Source organism: Eleutherodactylus coqui, chromosome 2 (genome assembly GCF_035609145.1).
Source record: "Eleutherodactylus coqui strain aEleCoq1 chromosome 2, aEleCoq1.hap1, whole genome shotgun sequence".
In the NCBI taxonomy this organism is placed as follows: domain Eukaryota; kingdom Metazoa; phylum Chordata; class Amphibia; order Anura; family Eleutherodactylidae; genus Eleutherodactylus; species Eleutherodactylus coqui.
In genome coordinates, this window is record NC_089838.1 from 293441276 (window position 1) to 293462265 (window position 20990).

At 45.8% G+C, this 20990-nt stretch overlaps 1 protein-coding gene across 1 annotated transcript; it reads left to right on the forward strand.

Annotated features, from left to right (window-relative positions):
* Positions 1-2410: 2410 nt before the first annotated feature.
* Positions 2411-10549, forward strand: LOC136612708 (C-type lectin domain family 17, member A-like). Its single transcript, XM_066593246.1, has 5 exons — positions 2411-2464; positions 2592-2669; positions 3446-3597; positions 4673-4785; positions 10245-10549. Exons 1-5 carry the CDS (start codon positions 2455-2457, stop codon positions 10375-10377), a joined length of 486 nt encoding a protein of 161 aa, XP_066449343.1. The 5' UTR covers positions 2411-2454; the 3' UTR covers positions 10378-10549.
* Positions 10550-20990: the final 10441 nt, after the last annotated feature.

Below are 20990 nucleotides of genomic sequence, written 5' to 3' on the forward strand. Positions count from 1 at the left end.
ACGACACGCCCACCTCTATTGAACTGATCTACAGTCTCTCCCCGCCCAGCCCCCCCCCCCCCTGCTGCATACTATAATCAGAGGGGTTGTGGCCAGGGGAGACTGCGTTATACACTCATGGTTCACGATAAAATCCTACCATGAGTGTAAACAGCAGCACAGTGTATAGTGAATGGAGAGGGGCAGAAGAGAGCCGAGAGAGAACGCTCCTGCAGCCCCCCACTGCAAAGCTACCTACTGCCCCCCCCCCACCCTGCTAAAGGAAAGTAAAACAAAACATTTCCCCACACACACATGCCCTCATAGTGCCCCTCCCACAGCAACCCCTCTCACAATGACCCCCCTCCCGACCTCTGTCAGCCGGGTCCCTGCACACACACACACACACACACACACACATCACTGCACCCCCCCCCCCTTGCACACATCCATCCATCCATCTCTCCCTCTCCACCCCCCCCCCCCCTTCCCCCGGGACTTCTGACAGCCGGGTCTCCAGACACCACTAGCACACACACACATCACTGCACCCCCCCCCCCCCCCTGCACACATCCATCCATCCATCCATCTCTCCCTCTCCACCACCCCCCCCCCCCCCGCGAGAGCCCGCCCCTCCACTCATTCTTACCTTGGAGATGAAGAGCCAGCAGCCACGCCTCCCCTGCAGGCAGAACTGAGCTTCCCAGCGGCTGAAGTTCTTCTGCACATGCGCAGAGCTGTGCTGGAGAAGCGCGTCCCCATCGTTCCGACAAGAAGAGGACAAGAGACTTGTCGGAACCATGGCAACCGAGGAGCAACACAGGGGGGGGCAGCCCAAGAGGTAAGTGAATAACTTCTGTTTGCCTAATTTACAATGCACAATGTATATTACAAAGTGCATTGTATTGGGCAAACAGAAGTAATGAGACCTAATGTTTATGGCCGGACAACCCCTTTAAATACTGCATGCAGGTTTTTTATGTGTCTTAATTGTGGTTCTAAAGTACAACATAAACATGACCCCCCTGAGGCCGCTCTCACATATGTGTTCAGAAAACGCAGCTCAAAATCGTGGCATTTTTACCAGAATTTCAAGCAGCCTTTTCGAACACAGGTACAGCGTTTGACAGCACTCTTCAATGCACCCCATCATTGTGATGGGTGATGAGATGTGTTAAAAACCACAAAAATGCAGGAACAGAACAGACAGCTCTCGAAAATCACAGTGTTAGAAACACCGTGTTCGAGCGCAAATTTGAGTAACCTCATTAAAATCTCTGGGAGTGTTGTACCGCGGTTAGTACGGCACTCGGGGCACTGTGCTAATAGCGGTAAAAAGCGGTGTGTGTGAGAGTGGCCTGCGGGGCTACAAACAAATCTTCATGTAGTGCAGGAAATGCGTCATGTTTGGAAAGATTACGCCAAGGGACAGATCATGTATGCAGCACGATCTAGGTATGGGTGCGGGGGCGTGTGGGGTGGAGGCCCGGGGTGGGGGGGCCCCAAGCTGAACTTTTGCACCCGGGCCCCTGAGCCTTTAGGTACACCCCTGGTATGCACTAATGTCTATGGTCAGCTTATGGTTGCTGCTACACATGATTATTGTTTTAGTGAACCGAAACATTAGAATCCTGTTTTAAGTCAAATTATACTAAAAGTTTAGCTCAGCACAAACCTGAACCTCGAGCAGTTCATCTCAGCCAAACCCACTAAAATAATAATAATTCTTCATCTTTACTTTTTTTCCCATCTTCTTCATTATTTTTCCTCCTACTACTTCATTCTTTTTTTCTCCTCCTCCTTCTTTGTCCTCGATCGTTATCCTCCTCCATTTTTTCATAATTTTTCTCCTTCTTTATTAATTTACATTCCTTTTCTTCTTTATCCTCTTCTTTCTTTTGCTTATTTTACTTCTTCATCTCATACTGTCTTTTTCTTCTTCTCCTTTACCTTCTTTTTCCATTTTTCTTCTTTGTTTTTTTCTTCACTATTTTTGCCTTAAAACAGCTCCAAAATGCTTAGATACACTGCTAGGTAACCTTCTTTATTTTTTTCCTTCTTCTTTTGCACCCTTTTTTATATACTTTTTCATTATTCTTCTTTTGTCTCCTTCTGTTTTGTTCTTGGCTTGGTTTAAAGTAATTTAGATAAAACAAAACATTTTGCTCAAATTCGGCAAACCGGCTAAACCAAACTTTTGAAAAGTTGACTTATCACTACACACTTATGGTTGCCTTGGACGTGCTATTGTTCTCAAGCTGCAAATCCAAGTTCACCATGGGAATTAACAGTAAACTGCTAGTTAACAAACATAACCTGCGGCAGCAGACACATGTAAGAGTACCCTACAGTGCCACTCACAAACTATTATTTATACAGCAGTGTACAATAGTGTTTGCAATACAACCACTGTCTGTTTCTGCAGATTCAGCTACCTGTAGAGAACTGAAGACTCTGATGGGCCCTGCATAACTATGATAGGAAGTAATAAGATAAATGTCTTCTGCATTTGTACATGGCTTACATGATTTGCATTAATGAAATAAATATCATTGTTGAATTTATGGAAATATTGCATTGACATTTTTCTGTACTACCTTACTATCTACAGTTTCCGAATTGCAGCAGCATACTATGGAGGAGCAGGACAACCTGAACACAAAGGTGGCCAACCTCAGTAATTTGATCGGTAAGACAATGTCTAGATGGTTCTAAGTGACCATGGAGGTATCCACAAACTTCTCTAGCTTGTCCTGAAGTTTCAGAAAATTAGCTGTGGAGTCTGTGAGCTAGGGTGAGGGCGGTCTCTAATCCTGTCTCATACATTTTACTTAGTTCCCCTTTCCTCTCAGCAGGATTTAAACAGCTAATCTCAGACTTAATGAGATTTGTATAAATCTATAGGCATTGAGCTCCCCCTAGTGGCAGTGCAGGTATACAGTATGAACATTTCCCTGCAAGCAGGGTAAGCAGTTCAGTGTAAGGCCCCTTCCACTACAGCTCCCACATTAGTCACATACGCTGCCTAGTAGATATATCACTGTTGATATCTATGCAAATGGTAAAATGGACCAACGCCTCTACAGCCAAGCCAGCACCCTACTGCGCAATGATGAGAGGCAAAATCCCCCAAAGTCTGTCTGTACATGGTTATCTTCTCCTTCAGGACAAGACTCCGGCTTTGACTTATATTCAGTCATTGTTACAAGGCTTCTTAAGAGGTCTGACATTGACTTACAAGAATGCTGCCTTCCAATAGGTGGTACTATAGAGGCATTGCTCCATCTGCCATTTGCATAAATTTCCCAGAGCAACATGCATGGCTTATAGGTCTTCTCAGTAGTTGCTTTCTCTAAGGATACCATACCCTTCCCAACCTGTCGATATCTAGAGCTTCTTATCCAATTGCTGCTCTCTAACTCCTGGATCTTTTACTTCTGTCTCTTTTACTGTCCTTTTACATAGACAAAATCTGCACATCGTGTCCCACTGGTTGGCATGCCATGGGTTCTTCATGCTATTACCTCTCGGAGGAAAAAAAGACTTGGTATGGAGCCCGAAATGAATGCTACAAAATTGACTCCTTTCTTGCCATGATCACGGACAGGAAGAAATCTGTGAGTGTTCTAAATTAGAGTTGAGCGAACATATTCTGTTGAGCTTGATGCTCGTTTGAGTATTAGCGTACTTGATGGTGCTCGTTACTCGAACGAGCATCAAATCGTGTTCGACCTCGCCCCAGCTTTTGGCTCCTCCCCGCTGTGACATGCCTATTTTGGCCCCTTCCGCCACAACGCAGGGCACGTCATTTGAACATTTTTGGTCTGGCAGGAAGGGGAAGGGAAAGGGGAAGAGAGAGAGAGAGAGAGAGAGAGAGAAACACGAACCAAGAAAAAAAAAAGCTTGGGACCCAGCGTCCCACATACTAAAATGCTCGAATCTCCCATTGTAGTCAATGGGGTTTGTTACTCGAGTAGAGCTCTCGAATTTTACGGAAAGCTCGACTCGAATAACGTGGCCCCTAGCATTTGGGTGCTCGCTCATCTCTATTCTACAAGTATGCAATAAACAGCTGTGTTGCTGAGTCTATATATTTATAGACTCTGTTTATCAAATTAGTATATAAATAGTAGTTTTAGCTTAAATAAATGGTCTGATTTTCTGCAAATAACAGTGCCACTCTTATTTCATAGGCTGTGTGTGGTATTACAGCTCAGTTACATTCACTTGAATATGTGCAAAACCATATACAGCTTACGAAGAAGAGTGCTATTGTTTCAGAAAAAAGAACAACCCTCTTGAGGCTCGTCTAGAAAACCTTCTTTAAGTAACAGTAATAGAACTCTGCCTTAAAGGGAACCTATCACCAAGATTGTATCTCCCAAACCAAGAATAAAGTCTGAACGTGCATACTCACCCATGTACCTGAGATGTTATACTGATGTCCTATCTGAAGGACCACTATGTTTGTTTCGGTTACCTTTAAAGCCCACTTTCTTTCAGAGCCACATTTACCCTGCTGGTTGTGGAATTCATAATTCCCAAAGTTCTGTACTAAGAAGAGAACTTACTCTTCTCAATACCTATGATAACACTGTCTTATTTTACTGAGAATGTAGTTCTGGGAATGAAGAGTAAAATCCACTCTAAGGTCAAATTCAGCTTAATGTATTTGCTGATGCTTTATTGTAGGATTCTCTGAATACGTTGTTTACCGGTTCCATAAGATACTGGATAGGACTGCGACGAGACCCCAAGAATATTCACATCTGGAAGTGGTTAGATGGGACAGAAGTGACCTTTACGTAAGTACAGCTACTCGATCTATCTACACTCATTTACAAATAATGCACCAAGAAGGAGCTGTTGGAATCGGATGAAATCTTGTATGTATGATTGTAATGAGGATATAAGTGTTTACAACATTAGAGTGAAAGGACAAATTTATTGGGGAAAACTATACAATTGAAAGGAGGCTCTAGTACGCCTCTAGTTTGGATGCATAATGAGATACAATTGGGCATGGAGGCATACAGGCTCCATATGTTATCCTGAAACATATTTGCCCACAGATTTTGCAACTCGGCCTCTACATCCTGCACACTGATAGGCTACCAAAGCTGACATCCCAGCTAGTCCCATAAATGCTCAATTAGTGATAAATGTGCCATCTAGGCAGGCCAAGGAAGTGTGGCAACCTGATAGAGGCATTCCTGGGAACCCCTTGCTGTGTATAGGCAAGCATTATCTTACTAAAAAATGCCTGTTGGAAGCCTGTCATGAAAAGCAACACGTGACCACAGGATTTCCTGCACGTCACTGAGATGTTAGTGTCACTTGTATTCGAATGATGATTGACTGTTGTATGCAATGGCTCCCCAAATCATCACACCAGCAGTAGGGATAGTGGGTCACTCCACAACAAAGGCAGGATTGTAGCACTCACCACAAGGACTGCATACTCAAACACGACTGTGGTCGGCTTCCAAACAGAACCTGGAATCATCACTGAAGACAATATTGGTTCCAGTCAGTATCAGTCCAGGTTTATCATTCATAACATCACTGTAAACTAAGGTGAAGGTGTTGGGGTTGCAGTGTCCCATAGGGAGACCCCGAACACCTGACATTCGTGGGGAGGTGGGAGGGTTTAGTGCTAACGTGTCACGGTGGCACTTACCAGACTCTTTCTTGGAGAGACACATGCAGCCACAGCCAGAGTATCACTGCAGGCTACCTTAGACACCCCTAGGGTAGGGAAATGCCCACTGAACAGGAGAACAGGGGTTGTAGTTGTCACTGTTCCTACACACACTTTATCATCCTCGGTGGATAATATATTCAGCCACAGACAGTTCTGAGTACCTTGGGTCTCTAGGAACGGTTAGAGCCCGGTATATAATTTACTTGAAAACAGATAATACAAGGCAGTTCAATCTTTAGACTTTACAGTGCAGGCAAAATGAATTCAGAATGTAGTACCTCCACACGGCTCTCATATACTCAAAGACGCACATGTGTGAACAGAGATTATTTTCTTGCAGTACCTCCACCCCAACTTGGAGATGCGTGGGTGTGACAATTAAGGGTGTACCTCTATGTGGTTATTCAGACCTCAGACAGCCACGTAGGAATAAGTAGTGCCTCTGCACTGGCCTTGAGAAGAAATAGTTACTTACAAATGCTCTCTCACTCTTAGGGCTCACTCCATTTACATCCAGTCTACAAGCTTCACAGGAAATCTCTCCTCCTCTTCCATCTTCACCACAGGAAGGCTGAAAGTGCCTCCATGTGGCTCTGTGTTAGGTGGAACTCAGGTGGCAGACAAGATGGAAGACCGCTTTCAAACACTCACATTTATAACCTCCTCTCGTACCACGTGACATGACATAGCTTGATACATTTACATGCAGGCTTTGGATTTTATTAAACACTTAACCCTTCTAGCGCTGCAGCTGGGGAACACACATACTGGAAATAACGAGACAGGTTTACACAGCGCATCCACATAAGACATTCATGTATGACAATTATGGAGGGGACCAGGATGATGTACTGGATCACTACAGAGTGTCAATGTAAATATGTTTCTTACATCAGCCTAGGCAAATATATATATATTCACCTTTAAAGGAAATAGCTACCGTGTTTTCCCGATAGTAAGACACCCCCGATTGTAAGACGTATCGGGGGTTTCAGGGGGGTCGGCTAATATAAGCCGTACCCCGAAAGTAAGACATATGTCTTACTTTCGGGGAAACACGGGGGTATTGCCGCCTCCCTCTCATCTAGCTGCGCGCCGCCTCCTGCCCACGTCCGTAGACAACCCCAATGCAGGGGTTAAAAAAAAACCCGGTTAGTACTTACCCGAATCCCGGCGGTCCGGCGTCTTCATACTCACCTGCTGAAGATGGCCGCCGGGATCTTCTGTCTCGGTGGACCGCAGAGCTTCTGTGCGGTCCATTGCCGATTCCAGCCTCCTGATTGGCTGGAATCGGCACGTGACGGGGCGGAGCTACACGGAGCCGGCATCCAGCACGAGCGGCCCCATTGAAGAAAGCAGAAGACCCGGACTGCGCAAGCGCGTCTAATTTGGCCATTAGACGCCGAAAATTAGACGGCTCCATGGAAACGAGGACACTAGCAACGGAGCAGGTAAGTGAAAAACTTCTTATAACTTCTGTATGGCTCATAATTAATGCACAATGTACATTACAAAGTGCATTAATATGGCCATACAGAAGTTTTTTCCAATTTTTTTCCAATATAAGACATACCCCGAAAGTAAGACATAGTGGGGCTTTTGGGGATAAAAAGAAAGTAAGACACTGTCTTACTTTCGGGGAAACACGGTAGCAGTTAAATGGTTAACTGGTTCAATATTGTACACTGGTGTGTGTGTTGGCTTCTTGTGCGCTATCCACAACACACACTCCTGCGCACCTTTCCCACAGGAGAGCGCTCTGGGGCCCCCAGCACTGATAAGGAAAAGCTACTTGCACAATGAACACAGTTTGTTCTCATCTAGTTAGAGGTGACATGTTTGGTAGCGGCATACACCTGGGGCATTAACATATGTTAATCATAGTCATTACCTACTAAGCCAATCATGAGTCGTTATGATGTTTGGGGACGTACATGTAATTGGTGCACCATGTTCAACTATATCTATATTGTGATATTAAAAATAAAGCAGAAGGGTATTAGAGAATAACTGATAACATGAGTCAAGGTCAAATGCATTTTCGTTTATGAAGCTTCTCATTATAACCAGTTGATACCAGAATATGATATTATTCCCATAACAACACGTAATGGAAACTGTGACACCAGATTTCCTTCTTCTAAGCACCTGGAAATGGTCCGTGCACAGACAGGGGTCTGTAATTAAGCTGCCACCTGTTACTGGATGGTGGACAACAAATCTGTTGCATCTGCTCATGCTTGTCAGCGGATCAATTAAAGGAGATGTCTCGAGGAAGCAGTCAATTTTTTTTTTTGCCCAGTCCCCCCTATTAAACACACATTACTAAGCCCCCCTGTAAATGACATTTCTAGCTGGTTCGTACTTACCGTTCCAGCGTTTCAGCAACTTATATAAGTTTCCTCAAAATGGCCGCCGGCTCTTTCCCCGTCGCTCGCTGCAGCCCGACGTGCGCGCTCCCGAGACGCCGCCAGCTGTGTCTCCATGGCAACCGGACGCATCGCAGCCGCCGACCAGACGCCCACCGCCAGGCAGCAGGTAAGCGGCGCTAGCCCCCGGCTCCCCAGCGCTAGACCCTCAGCCCAGGTGAAGGCCCCGGAGCCCAGCGCTAGGTTCCGGAGCCCAGCGCTAGTTCCCCCGGCCTAGCGGCAGCCCCCCCCGGCCTAGCGACAGCCCGGCGCAGCGGCAGCCCCCCCCCGGCCTAGCGCTAGTTCCCGAATCGCAGCGACAGCCCCCCCATCGCAGCGACAGCCCCCCCCGGCCTAGCGCTAGTTCCCGAATCGCAGCGACAGCCCCCCCGGCCTAGCGACAGCCCCCCCATCGCAGCGACAGCCCCCCCCGGCCTAGCGCTAGTTCCCCCATCGCAGCGACAGCCCCCCCGGCCTAGCGACAGCCCCCCCGGCGCAGCCCGGCGCAGCGACAGCAGCCCGGCGCAGCGACAGCAGCCCGGCGCAGCGGCAGCCCCCCCCGGCGCAGCCCGGCGCAGCGGCAGTCCCCCCCGACCCATCACTTACCTGGGAGGCTTCTCGGGGCGGCTGGGCTGGGCTGGTCTTCTCCGCTGGGCAGCTCCAGTTTCTGCACCTTCCTCTAACAGAGGATGGTGCAGAATGGCCGCTCCAGCGCGCTCCCGAGCAGTGACAGCTCTTCTGCGCATGCGCAGAAGAGCTGTAGCGGGGAGCACACTGAAGCGGCTCGTGCTGAATGGAGAAGACCGGACTGCGCAAGCGCGTCTAAAAAAGCAAGCTGCCGGCGAATTTAGACGGAACCATGGAGACGAGGACGCTAGCAACGGAGCAGGTAAGTGGAATAACTTCTGTATGGCTCATATTTAATGCACAATGTACATTACAAAGTGCATTAATATGGCCATACGGAAGTGTATAACCCCACTTGGTTTCGCGAGACCACCCCTTTAATCCTCAGTACTATTGGTCTGTCTGGGCCGTCCGGAGCCTGTGCACCGTATGTGTGTGCCCTCATGTAACCACTGCTCCCAACACCTCCAACAGCTTGGTCAGAAGGACCTAGATTGGAGGCAAATCATCAAAATGACATCCAGCTTCTCTCATTCCAATTATATGCCCCCTCTCAAAGTCTGTTTACTGGGCAAAATATCTTTGAGTGCATCGTAAAGGCATGTCTATTGATCAACGATCTCTCAACCAAAGGTCCACTACACAAAGGTAGCCTCTGAGGTCAACAGGGGAAGCACTTTTATGTCCTCTGGTAGCAAGACCCCCACATCTAATCACACCACAACTGTAATCATTTACATATCTGCCTAGGACATAACCGTTTGCTGGGTTTTGCAGCAATCCGATATTTCTATCTGATTGCATTGACCTCAATGAGTCTATCTGTCTATCTCAGTTGTAAGACAGTAGGATCTCTTGTACTGAAGTGCTCTACGCTTTGGTCGGTGTCCAGGACCATTAGAATTCTGCCGTTCATTGACATGTATTGTTAAAGGGGCTGTCCCGCGAAAGCAAGTGGGTCTATACACTTCTGTATGGCCATATTAATGCACTTTGTAATGTACATTGTGCATTAATTATGAGCCATACAGAAGTTATAAGAAGTTATTCACTTACCTGTTCCGTTGCTAGCGTCCTCGTCTCCATGCTGCCGTCTAATTTTCGGCGTCTAATCTCCAGATTAGATGCGCTTGCGCAGTCCGGTCTTCTGCTTTTCTCAATGGGGCCGCTCGTCCCGGAGAGCGGCTCCTGGTAGCTCCGCCCCGTCACGTGCCGATTCCAGCCAATCAGGAGGCTGGAATCGGCAATTGACCGCACAGAAGAGCTGCGGTCCACGGAGGGAGAAGATCCCGGCGGCCATCTTCAACCGGTAAGTAAGAAGTCACCGGAGCGCGGGGATTCAGGTAAGCGCTGTGCGGATTTTTTTTTAGGTCCCTGCATCGGGTTTGTCTCGCGCCGAACGGGGGGGCTGTTGAAAAAAAAAAAAAAAACGTTTCGGCGCGGGACAACCCCTTTAATACAGTAAAAATTCCTTTCATCCCTGGAGGTAGAGATTTTTGGTCATTTATTTTTCATATATTTGCAGAAACTGGGCAGTGAATCAACCCGACTATCTTGACCCATGGCAGCATTGTGGAGCAACCTCGTCAGGACCCTGGAATGATGTAAACTGTAATTTCTTCCGAAATTATATCTGTGAAAAGAAACGATCCTGTTGAGTTTAGTTAATAAATACTCTGATAATAAACAAGTACCGAATGAATCAATGAGGATTATGATCAAACACATCAGCTGACTTTGCATTTGATAGTTGAACTTTTATTTTATTTAAAGTGTATCTGAATTTTCAGCGAGTATTCTACAATAAACCAAGTCCTCCTTACTCTCTCAGTTCCTGCTGTTTGCACAATTTCTCATGTCTGTAAGCTCTTATTTTCAGGTGGTCTTTCCCATTTTTTTGCTGCCCTGTTTTTTTGCAATCCACTTTCATGCAGAAGTCGTGTAGCAGACCTAGCATTCTGCCAGTAGTTCACTGTCCTGACCTACTTGCCCTTATTTCCCATGTTGCATAGCACAGCCTGTAGTTTAATTGGCAGGGTGGCAGTATCTGAATGCCCGCCTCTTTGCTCTACCAGAATGATTCAGTCTTTTTGGCCAAATGGTGAGTGAACCCAATATAATGTGTGTACAGACATCCACAGGAGGGTCTGAGATTGTGTAGATTGTTATCACAGCATCTGCAGATCTGGCAGTCTGCTACCTCTGAGTGCATGGAAGCCCCCCTGTCCTGTATAGATAGCTCCTCACCCTGTAATGGAAAATATTTGATTCTAAAATATTTGGTTATGTTATACGAATTAAAAACTACAGACACCATTGAAATATACCAGGAGAAGCTACTTCACAAGCTAGGTTGTGTAACTATACTGAGGGACATATGTCTAGATGAGATAAGAATATCCAGGAGCTTCCACATGTTGGCTCAAGGAGCCCTACCAGAAATATCAAGATACTAGGGGGGGTTGACGCCTCACACTAAGAATAGAGAATAATGTAAATATATATATATATATGTAGGTGTACATGTATGTGTGTATGCCTATATGTATATAAGTGACATTTGAAATATTACGCCACAGAATCATCCTGTAATGTATTGCACAGATCGTGTGGCCATATTCTTGGCTAAGGGAAACATATGTTGAGATAAGATAAGAACTTCGAGCTACTTAGGCCTCTCAGCACTCTGTCAGGAGGTTATTTACTGCTGACTTGGAAGTTTCTAGAAGATATGTAAATGAAGGATGGAAAACTAACCAATAAACGGGCATAGTTAATTGTCCAATGATGCTGCGACCCTCCAATGTAAGGGGGCTACAAATAAAATGCCCAACTTCTATTTGTTGGGAATTCTTTGATGAATCCATAACTGTCTGGGCTCTGTCATTTAATTCCTCCGTCATATGACGTACTGAACTCTAGGTGTGGGCAGCCCTACTGCACGGGCCACCTGGAATTCAGTCACAAGGTACACTCTGCTGTCCCTCATCAGGCTATTGCCGTAGCATGGGTCATATGACGTCATTCACAAGGTACACTCCGCTTTCCCTAAACGGCCATATATTTTTGCCGTAACACACCCCTTTTGCTATTCCGGGTTACTACAGAAGCTGTGTACCTAATGAGAGATAGTAAATTGCAGAGACGCTGGAAGGATGACCCCTAGTGGCAGCTACTTCAACTGTGATTTACACTGGTAAAACGGCAACATTTGTAATGCAAGTATATTACAGAAATGATGAGACTAACATAAGCTAGTGCAGTGTCCCAGAGGGTAACTCCAGGCACTAATATAATTGCATCACAGAAGGGGAAATCAAGAATTCAAAACAATTACAGAAAATGACCTTTACTTACTGGGTGAGGAGTGCATATAGATCCATCCTCCTCTCACCATGCAGGTAGCTGACTACCAAATGGAGGAGCCAATAACACCTGTGCGGGACACCGATAAGACAGCCACTCACACTGTCTCTTGATAATGAGGGGGGGTGGATGCTTGGTGTAAACTCCCACACATAGTGGATACAGGGTGCCAGACCATTCTGATATATGTAGTTCACCATGCAGACTAGCAACCTATTAATGACGCCATGATAATTCGGCGGGTTGCCCTGCATTTCCTTCAGTGAACCACATTGGTACTGCCACCCTGGGCTCCCCCTGGAGTCTTAAAGCCACACTAGATGTGAATGATAGATAATAAATGCAAGGCATTGGTTGGATGTTGGCCAAGATACATGAGCCCACTAACCACTCCACTTTTTTAAAATACGGGTGCAGGTAGACAGAAGATTAGAGGTCAGGGAGGAAACTCAGAATGAAACCAGTCCTGCAGTCTTAGTTGTCTGCTGGGAACCGGTCCTGGAAGGGGAACTCTCCAGAGGAGGATAAGAGTAGGGTCACTCCACAGACACTCCTAAAGTACAGAACCTCTGCACGGTGCTTGGCTCTCTGCTTTCATGCTCTCTCTCTCAGTATCTCTTCCTTTCTATTTGGCCCCTGGCATTCGGATCCTCTGGGTTCCTCTCAGCCTCTTCCATTCTTCCCCACATGAAGGTACTTAGAATGGAACATTTCTCACACCCAAAATTCCACATATTTATAAAGTCTCTCATATCACATGACTAGTCAAATATTGATACATTTTCAGGCATCTCCCAATCTCATGCAAACATTTAACTCTTTATTTGCTGCAGCTGTTCAATACATATAACATTAGACAAGGCAATTTGCACAGTGCATCCACAAAAGACATGACATGTATGACACTTATGGAGGGGCCAGCAACATACACTCTCATCTACACTAGTAGATGAGCAGAAGTTGTCTGAAAAGTTAGTGTCACTTTAACCCTCCTTCATAACCCTGGCCCCAGTGGCGTCCCATATACAGGTCACATGAGCTTGTAGTTAATCCACGTAAACGGGATGTCATTGATAGCATCTTGTTGGTCATAGGCTAAAGCAATCACATGGATTGCCAGTGCTAACTACTAAGCAACCGTGCTGCCAACTACGTGGATATAATAGATGGGGCGTAGCATTTGGCATCAACTTCAATTATCTACTGTATAAAACCACTACAGACTATCTCAAGACTTGTTGGCGGTTTTCCCCCATCAGAATATCTTATTGTGGATGAAGAGTAATACCAGCGGGACCCTTATTGATCAGCTCATCGTTGGGGCAGCTTTTCCTGCCCCTTCTTTGGTGGTGGTTTAGGTAATACAATAAAGCAGCAGCAGGCTACTCTTACTGGAGTCACAATGTGTGTATTGTGCTGATGCAATGCAGAATTTTAATGCTCTTGCTCTCCTGCACCTTGCAAGCAAGGGGGTAGTTCAATGAGAATGCCCATACATGTATAACACTGTGATCAGAAATCTGTTTCTGCACAACTATCAGTTGGGGCATTTGGGCAGCACCGTCTAGAGGCAAAGGCTGGAGAAAAGTAACAATTATGATCACCACACCTCAGGGGTGTCAACAGACGAAAGGACTTGGTCAGTTTTTAATGCACAGGCAAAATGCCTTGGAACACACATAGTTAAATTGGCTACACAGGATAACTGCCAGTCAGGTGAGCAGAACAAGGAATTAGGATGGTTTTTTATAGGAGGTGCTGGATGAGTGCCATGATGTTTAGTGGGAGGAGCTAGTGAGGAGAAAAGCCCGTTGTTTTCCCACCAGTGAGGAGAGTCGAAGTGGGTGCATCCTGTTGTAGCTGTGCCAGTTTATAGAAGTGGTAGATAGTTCCAGCACATCACTGCAGACCCCTGGGGGATCGATCCACAGGGTATGCCACAAATGTCTGATACATGTGAGATTTACCTCTGGGACTTGCACCCATGGCTCCCACAATTTTTCAGGGGCCCCTTATCGGAATACCAACCAGTCCCCCATCACACCCTCGTCCACCAACTCTCTACCCCCATAAAAATGTTGTTACGGTACCCTGCATGTTTTAATCAAACAATAGATAAGGTTATATTATTAAATAAGTGTTCATAGAATACAAACTACAAAGTGAGTGTTCCAAACGTAGCACAATCATTTAAAAAGGTTTTTGCAATCTTTCATTTGAGCAAATTAATTTATTATATCTGAAAAATCATCAGTTTTTGCCAATTCATTTACTATTGCCGGTAATGCTAACTTGTTTGTCTTTCTTGCGATGTGGAGCTCCTCTGACATGTTTTTAACATACTCGCAAGTCTACTGAAGGACCTTTCTGCAGATGTCGCTATAACTAGTAGGGTGCAGAAGAGCCGAAGAGCCGGCAGGACCAGCCTATAAACATGCAATTCAACTCAATCACTGATGCTTATGCCTCCTAAGGGGGTGGATGGTTTAGATTTAGAGATGAGCGAGTACGCTCACTTAAGGCTGCTGCTCGAGCGAGTAGCAGTCTTATCGAGTAACTGTGTACTCGCCCGTGCAGCATGCGGGGGGGTGGCGGTGGGGGCACGTGGGGGGGGAGAGAGACAGACCTCTCTCACACTCTCCCTCGCATGCTGCTCGTTACTCGATAAGACTGCTACTCGCTCGAGCAGCAGCCTTAAAGGGGTTGTCCCGCGAAAGCAAGTGGGGGTATACACTTCTGTATGGCCATATTAATGCACTTTGTAATGTACATTGTGCATTAAATATGAGCCAGACAGAAGTTATTCACTTACCTGTTCCGTTGCTAGCGTCCTCGTCTCCATGGTGACGTCTAATTTTCAGCGTCTAATCGCCCGATTAAACGCGCTTGCGCAGTCCGGTCTTCTGCTTTTCTGAATGGGGCCGCTCATGCTGGAGAGCGGCTCCTCGTAGCTCCGCCCCCCCACGTGCAGATTCCAGCCAATCAGGAGGCTGAAATCGGCAATGGACCGCACAGAAGACCTGCGGTCCACCGAGGGAGAAGATCCCGGCGGCCATCTTCACAAGGTAAGTAAGAAGTCACCGGAGCGCGGGGATTCAGGTAAGCACTGTCCAGGTTTTTTTTTAACCCCTGCATCGGGTTTGTCTCGCGCCGAACGGGGGTCTATTGAAAAAAAAAAAAAACGTTTCGGCGCGGGACAAACCCTTTAAATGAGCATGCTTGCTCATCTCTATTTAGAATATTTTGAAAGCTTTCCCCCTCTCCTGCAATAGTTGTGTTTCAGACTCTTCCTTGTTATTTGTGTTTATTGCTGATGTCTCCTTTTTGCCTAAGGAGGGCAACCAAAGAAGAGGACGGGGAATGTAAGGTGCGGTTCTGTTATGTTTTGGGAGTTCTGATATATTTTATTGATTTTTTGCAACAGTTCATATATTAGGTCTAATGGAGGGATACTGTAGCATGTGAATGCACACAGAATCTGCTTCTAGAAAAGAAGTTCTGGCAAAGATGAGGTGCAGCATTTTGTATTGGCGCGATAGGTGCAAGAAGCAGCGGCAGAGATAGTCACAGTATTTTGGTTTTACTGGGCTTTCGTAACCATGTTGTTAGCCCAAGGGACACTAAAGGGGTATAAGTGTATCTTGACGCCACCAGGAAGGCCTGGTGGAGGCAAGATTGACAGGGGGGTTACGCCCCCTGTACCTGTTTTGCTGCACAGAGTCGTGGCCTGCAGGTCCTGGGAGCCCACAAAGCAGACATGGGGGGAAAAAAGGGTTTACAATAAGAAGCATAGATCGCCCTGGAGGCTCTTTGGCAGCGCAGGCACAGAAGGTCGCCCCTCTTTCCCAGAGATGTCACTGTCACATATTGGGGGCCAGCATGGAGGCAACAGCGGTGGCTGCCTGTGACACTGTGTCCCCTTCCTCCCTGGGCCGGGACAGTTACAGCCTCTGCCTGGGACAGAGGGCTGATCCTGCGCTCGGACTAGGTCAGGGGGCGTCACCGGCCTGTCATTGCTCTCTGCAGCTTTACTAGATGTTGGCGTCAAGATACACTAATACCCACTAAAGGTTTGTTTCCCAGTTGGAACTTGGCTGAATCAGCCTGAATATCCTTAAGAGCTGATCCGGATGTCAAGATCACAGTACTAATGTGGCGCTAGTGCTTCAATACTCCTGACTCGGAACCGGACATCTTCCAAACAAGTGAGCAGTTGTTTCTGTTAATAAAGTTGATAAGCAGCAAGTGGACGATGTCTTCTCTATGGCCTGCTCAAAATCCCTGGTACCAAGTTCCTGGTAAGGCTTGTGACCAGGCATTCTCTGAGCAACACCCACTCCCTTAGGTTGCATTATATTATTTGCTAGACATGTTACCTGAGCAGTGGCGTAATTTTAGCGGTCCAAGAGCCTATTCTCTTATATATAGGGAGACCAGTACTATGAATAAAGCATTATAGTAGATAGGCCACTGCAGCTATGGTTTTCATTGATGCATCAGAGAAGATGTGAATTTCCCTTTTGACGACAGCTGAAAGAGAACTGGGAGCATAACAGCGCGGTATTGAGTTGTACTAATACTTTCACGGACCTTTTCCATTTTTCCCACCTTTGTTATTTCTCGACGGGAAAAGGAACATCCCAATTCATATTCTCGGTAGTAAGCTGTCTCAGAAGTATCTTGCCCTGAATATTGATGGGGGCTATGAACCCGAGAGGACCATAAAAACTGTTCACAACCGATAAAACTCCATGCTTAATGAAAGGTTTGTCGCAAGCTAACACTTGATATATAAATTTATCTTGTTCGATATTCCACAGCAATCCTAGGCTGCGTTGTATAGGAAGAACTTCAGAGCTGAGGTCAAGGTCCCGCAAATTGATTGCATGATCGTCAGATGGAAAGGCCTTCATTAGTTCCTTGCTGTTGAAGTCTAAGGTTCCCAACAGACCGCATTTCCTTGGTTCTTGGGAGGAGATCAAACACCTCTACACTTGTGGGTAAGGTTTTAAGTCCATCATATACGTAGAAGTTCTTCTCAACGAATTGAAGAGCATCAGATCTGTACTCCTTCTCACCTTCTTGGGCTATCCTTCTCAGTCCATAGATTGCTACAGCAGGTGATGGCCTGTTGCCGAAGACATATACCTTCATCCGGTAATCTATGGCCTCTTTGTTGACATCATTGTCCTTGTGCCATAGGAACCTGAGATAGTTTCTGTCATCTTCCTTAACGACGAAGCAATGGAACATCTGCTGGATGTTGGCCATAACCACAATGGGCTCTTGTCTGAAGCGAATTAGAATGCCCATGAGGCTGTTGTTTAGGTTAGGGCCTGTGAGAAGCAGGTTGTTGAGAGAGACACCTTCCTGCTGAGCGCTGGAATTGAACACGACTCTGATTTGTTCAGGCTTGCGGGGGTGATACACGCCAAAGGACGGAAGGTACCACCATTCTTCTCCTTCCCTTACTGGTGGTGCAGGTTCTGCATGGTCTCTATCGAATATCTTCTGCATGAAGTTTACAAAATGTTTCTCCATTACTGGTTTTCTCTCAAGAGTGTGTTTCAGAGAGGAGAATGTAGTGGTAGCTTGCTGCCTATTGTTAGGTAGTTTTACTCTTCGAAAACGGAAGGGTAAGGGAGCTAACAAGCTATTGGAATCATCTTGGGTGAATACTCTTTCCATGACCTTGAGAAATCAATGTCTTCTCTAGCAGGTGCCAACTTGTTGTTGTCACTTGTTGTATTGAACGCTGTTGATCCAAGACTGCCGTCCCAGAGGAAAGTGTTCGTGCTGTCTTGTTGCTCATGATGCCACTTACTGTTGGTCAGTTTCTCCTTCACCCGATAATGGTGTGGGCATGGATGAAAATAAGTACTGCGACCATTTGGCAAGATGTGTGTTTTAAATAAGGAAATCTTGATTGGCTTTTTCATCTTGTCAATACAGACATTGCCTATGATGACCCATCCTAGGTCTAGGCATTCGGCAAATGGTGCGTCGTCAGGTTCATTAATTTGCTGGCGTATTTTGTGCACCCTAAGAATGAATCCAATGGAACAGTACCATAAACTAAGTTATAGTGTTGTTCCAGGTGGTGTCAGGGAGCTGGGGAATGTGGTTTTAATATTCACCCACTTCCTGTTTCTTGCAGTGTCCTTCTGTTAAGTCTGCACCGGATCTGAAAGCTTGACTGTTTTCAGACCAGTGTGCACGCACTCTCCCATAGACTTTAAAAGAAGAATGCGCATTGAGCAGGATTTGGCAGAAGTAGCCTGCGTGGGTTAGTCAACTCTAGACTGGTCACAGTGGTGGCTACTCGGCCTACAAAGATAGCTTGTGCGGCAGGTTTTTTAGTCTAAAAAGAGTAAAAAAATTCAGATCACATGGGAACTGGAAAGCGGGTGAGTATAAAAACCATGTCCTCCGTCTCCGTGTCACAATGCGGAACAGTACTATATTAGTTTATGGTGCTGTTCCATGGTGACGGTGTCCCTTTAAAAAAATATTTGCCTTTGCATTATGTAAGTGGCTAAAATTGTGCATTCTTCAACCTTTTTTATATGTTTCTGGCAACGGCATATTCATTTGTTGGGGAGGTCCACCATTGGCAGAATAGTCCACTCCACCTGTGATGCTACCTGTTTTCAGCCATCAGTGATGCCAGAGCCAACTGAAATTCATTGGCTGAAAACAGCTGAAGGTTTCCTGTTTTCTATGTAATTTCCAAACTGCTCAGGGTCCTAATTCTATAAATACAAACAATATTTCTCTGTAGTGCTGTTGGCTGTGGGCTATAGTAACTACAAGTTTGTAATTGTAGACATCAGGTCCTATAGAAGCACTGCAGATGCTTGTATCCTCAGAGCTTCCAGAATGGGTTAACGACTTATTCAAAACCATCTAGGTGTCCCACCTGCTAGGATACTGCCAGGATCATCTGACCGTCCCACGCCATTTATCATCATAGCTGATGAAGGATTTGTACTTACTACCAATGAAATGTGCCCATTTCCATGGAGGGGCTTAGATAAATGAAAACACATTTTAATTACCACCTCAGTAGGGTATGCTGCTTCGTGGAATGTGAGATTTCCATTTTGAATACATAACACTATGGTGGCCACTGGGCAGAACCTTCCCTTACAATGCTATAGAAAAAGTTTGATGGGTAGAACGTGTGCAACCATAGACATGTTTATCAATGCATTTGCTCTCTATTATGCTAATGATTTTAGGCTTCATATCTGTACATACCCAGATGCCGGTTGATGACGGCTCATACAGCTTTCTGTATACTGCCCTATTTATATAAAAGATGGCTGAACCATTGTACAGAACAAACACTTGTACCTCTTGTGTCTCCTCTCTTTCCTCATAGATTGTAAACTCTTGAGAGCAGGACCCTCCCTTCTATTATGTATTAGTGTACTACTGTATGTAATGTCTGATTTTGTGAATGCACCCTCTGATTTGTAAAATGCTGCCGAAGATATTGTCACTCTGTATTATAATTATTATCACCCTATTGAACATCCATATACTTTTTTATATCCTGGCTTTCTGAGCTTTAATCCCCAGGGCCATAAAAACATGCTCGTCCTGGGAATTAAAGCCACAGGGGCTGTGGACGTGACAGCTCTTTGCTATCAGCCGGAGGTAGCCGACAGCCTGGAGCTGTCTTGAAGGGCCGTGAAATGTGATCCCCGTTCACGCGATCATCGTTATGCAATGGATAACAGCAATCTCATAAAAGTAAATAAAGAGTCAAATAAAGTTAAAGTTTCAACTTTCCTAATGGATCGGATCCATGAGGAAGGCTGAAACTACTCACCTCTGTCCTCCGTGATGTCCCACGGCATTTTGTTCCTTCCAGGACCTGACGTAAAATGTCGGGCGCATACGCAGAAAGTCGAGGATCCGGGAGATTTAAAATCTTCTGGGTCCCAGCTAGCATGAATAGCAAAGAGCAGGGAGATGTTACCGGAACCTATGAATAACGGCAATCATGTAAAGTAAAAAAAAAAAGTGAAAAAAAAGTTTGTGTCATCTCTCCTCACATAACCATAAGGGAAGATGAAATTCTACCTAAGGCCCCTGGATTTATCCACAGAACCTACCCTGGCTTCTGTGTATGCGCCTGTCACCAAAATCCACGGATTACTGAGGTTATTTAAAATCTCCCAGTTCCTGACTACCAAACATAGCCGAGAGCCTGGAGATTTCACGGGGGCCCGTGGTATGCAGTCCCTTGTCACGTGATCACTGTTATCCTATGGATAACGGCAATCATGTAACAGTTAAAAAAAGTTAAAGTTTTACCTCCCATCATGGATCCGATCCATGAGGGGACGGGAAATTACTTACCTAAGGCCTTCGGCGATGTCCCCTGATGGGATCCTTATCCATGGACCTCTCCACAGCTTTGGCGCATGCGCCAGTCGGAAAAATGGTGGATGCAAGCGCAGAAGCTGGGGAGGACTTGGGAAATTTAAAATCTCCTTGCTCCTGGCTACTAAAGGTAGCCGAGAGCCTGGAGCAGTGACCGATGGCCACAGTGAGCAGCCCAAGGTTACATGATTGCCGGTATCCAATGGATAATGGCAATCACGTAAAAGTTAAAAAAATAGTTGAAGCTTAATCTCCCCTCACTGATTAGTCATGCAGCGCGCCAGATGGAATGAGAATGGTGCGAGTGGAAGTTAGCTAAACTGGTATCACAGTGACTATCACCAGTGTTGCTTAAACATGATTCTAAAACCCCCACAACTACCTGTTTGCAATATTGTTCCCAGGTGCAGTATGGGACACACAAACAAAAGAAGAAACAAGGAGGAAACAAAACTGAAACTGGGTTCCGAGTAGTCACTCGGGGTGCAAACCTTAATAGTAAAACGCTATC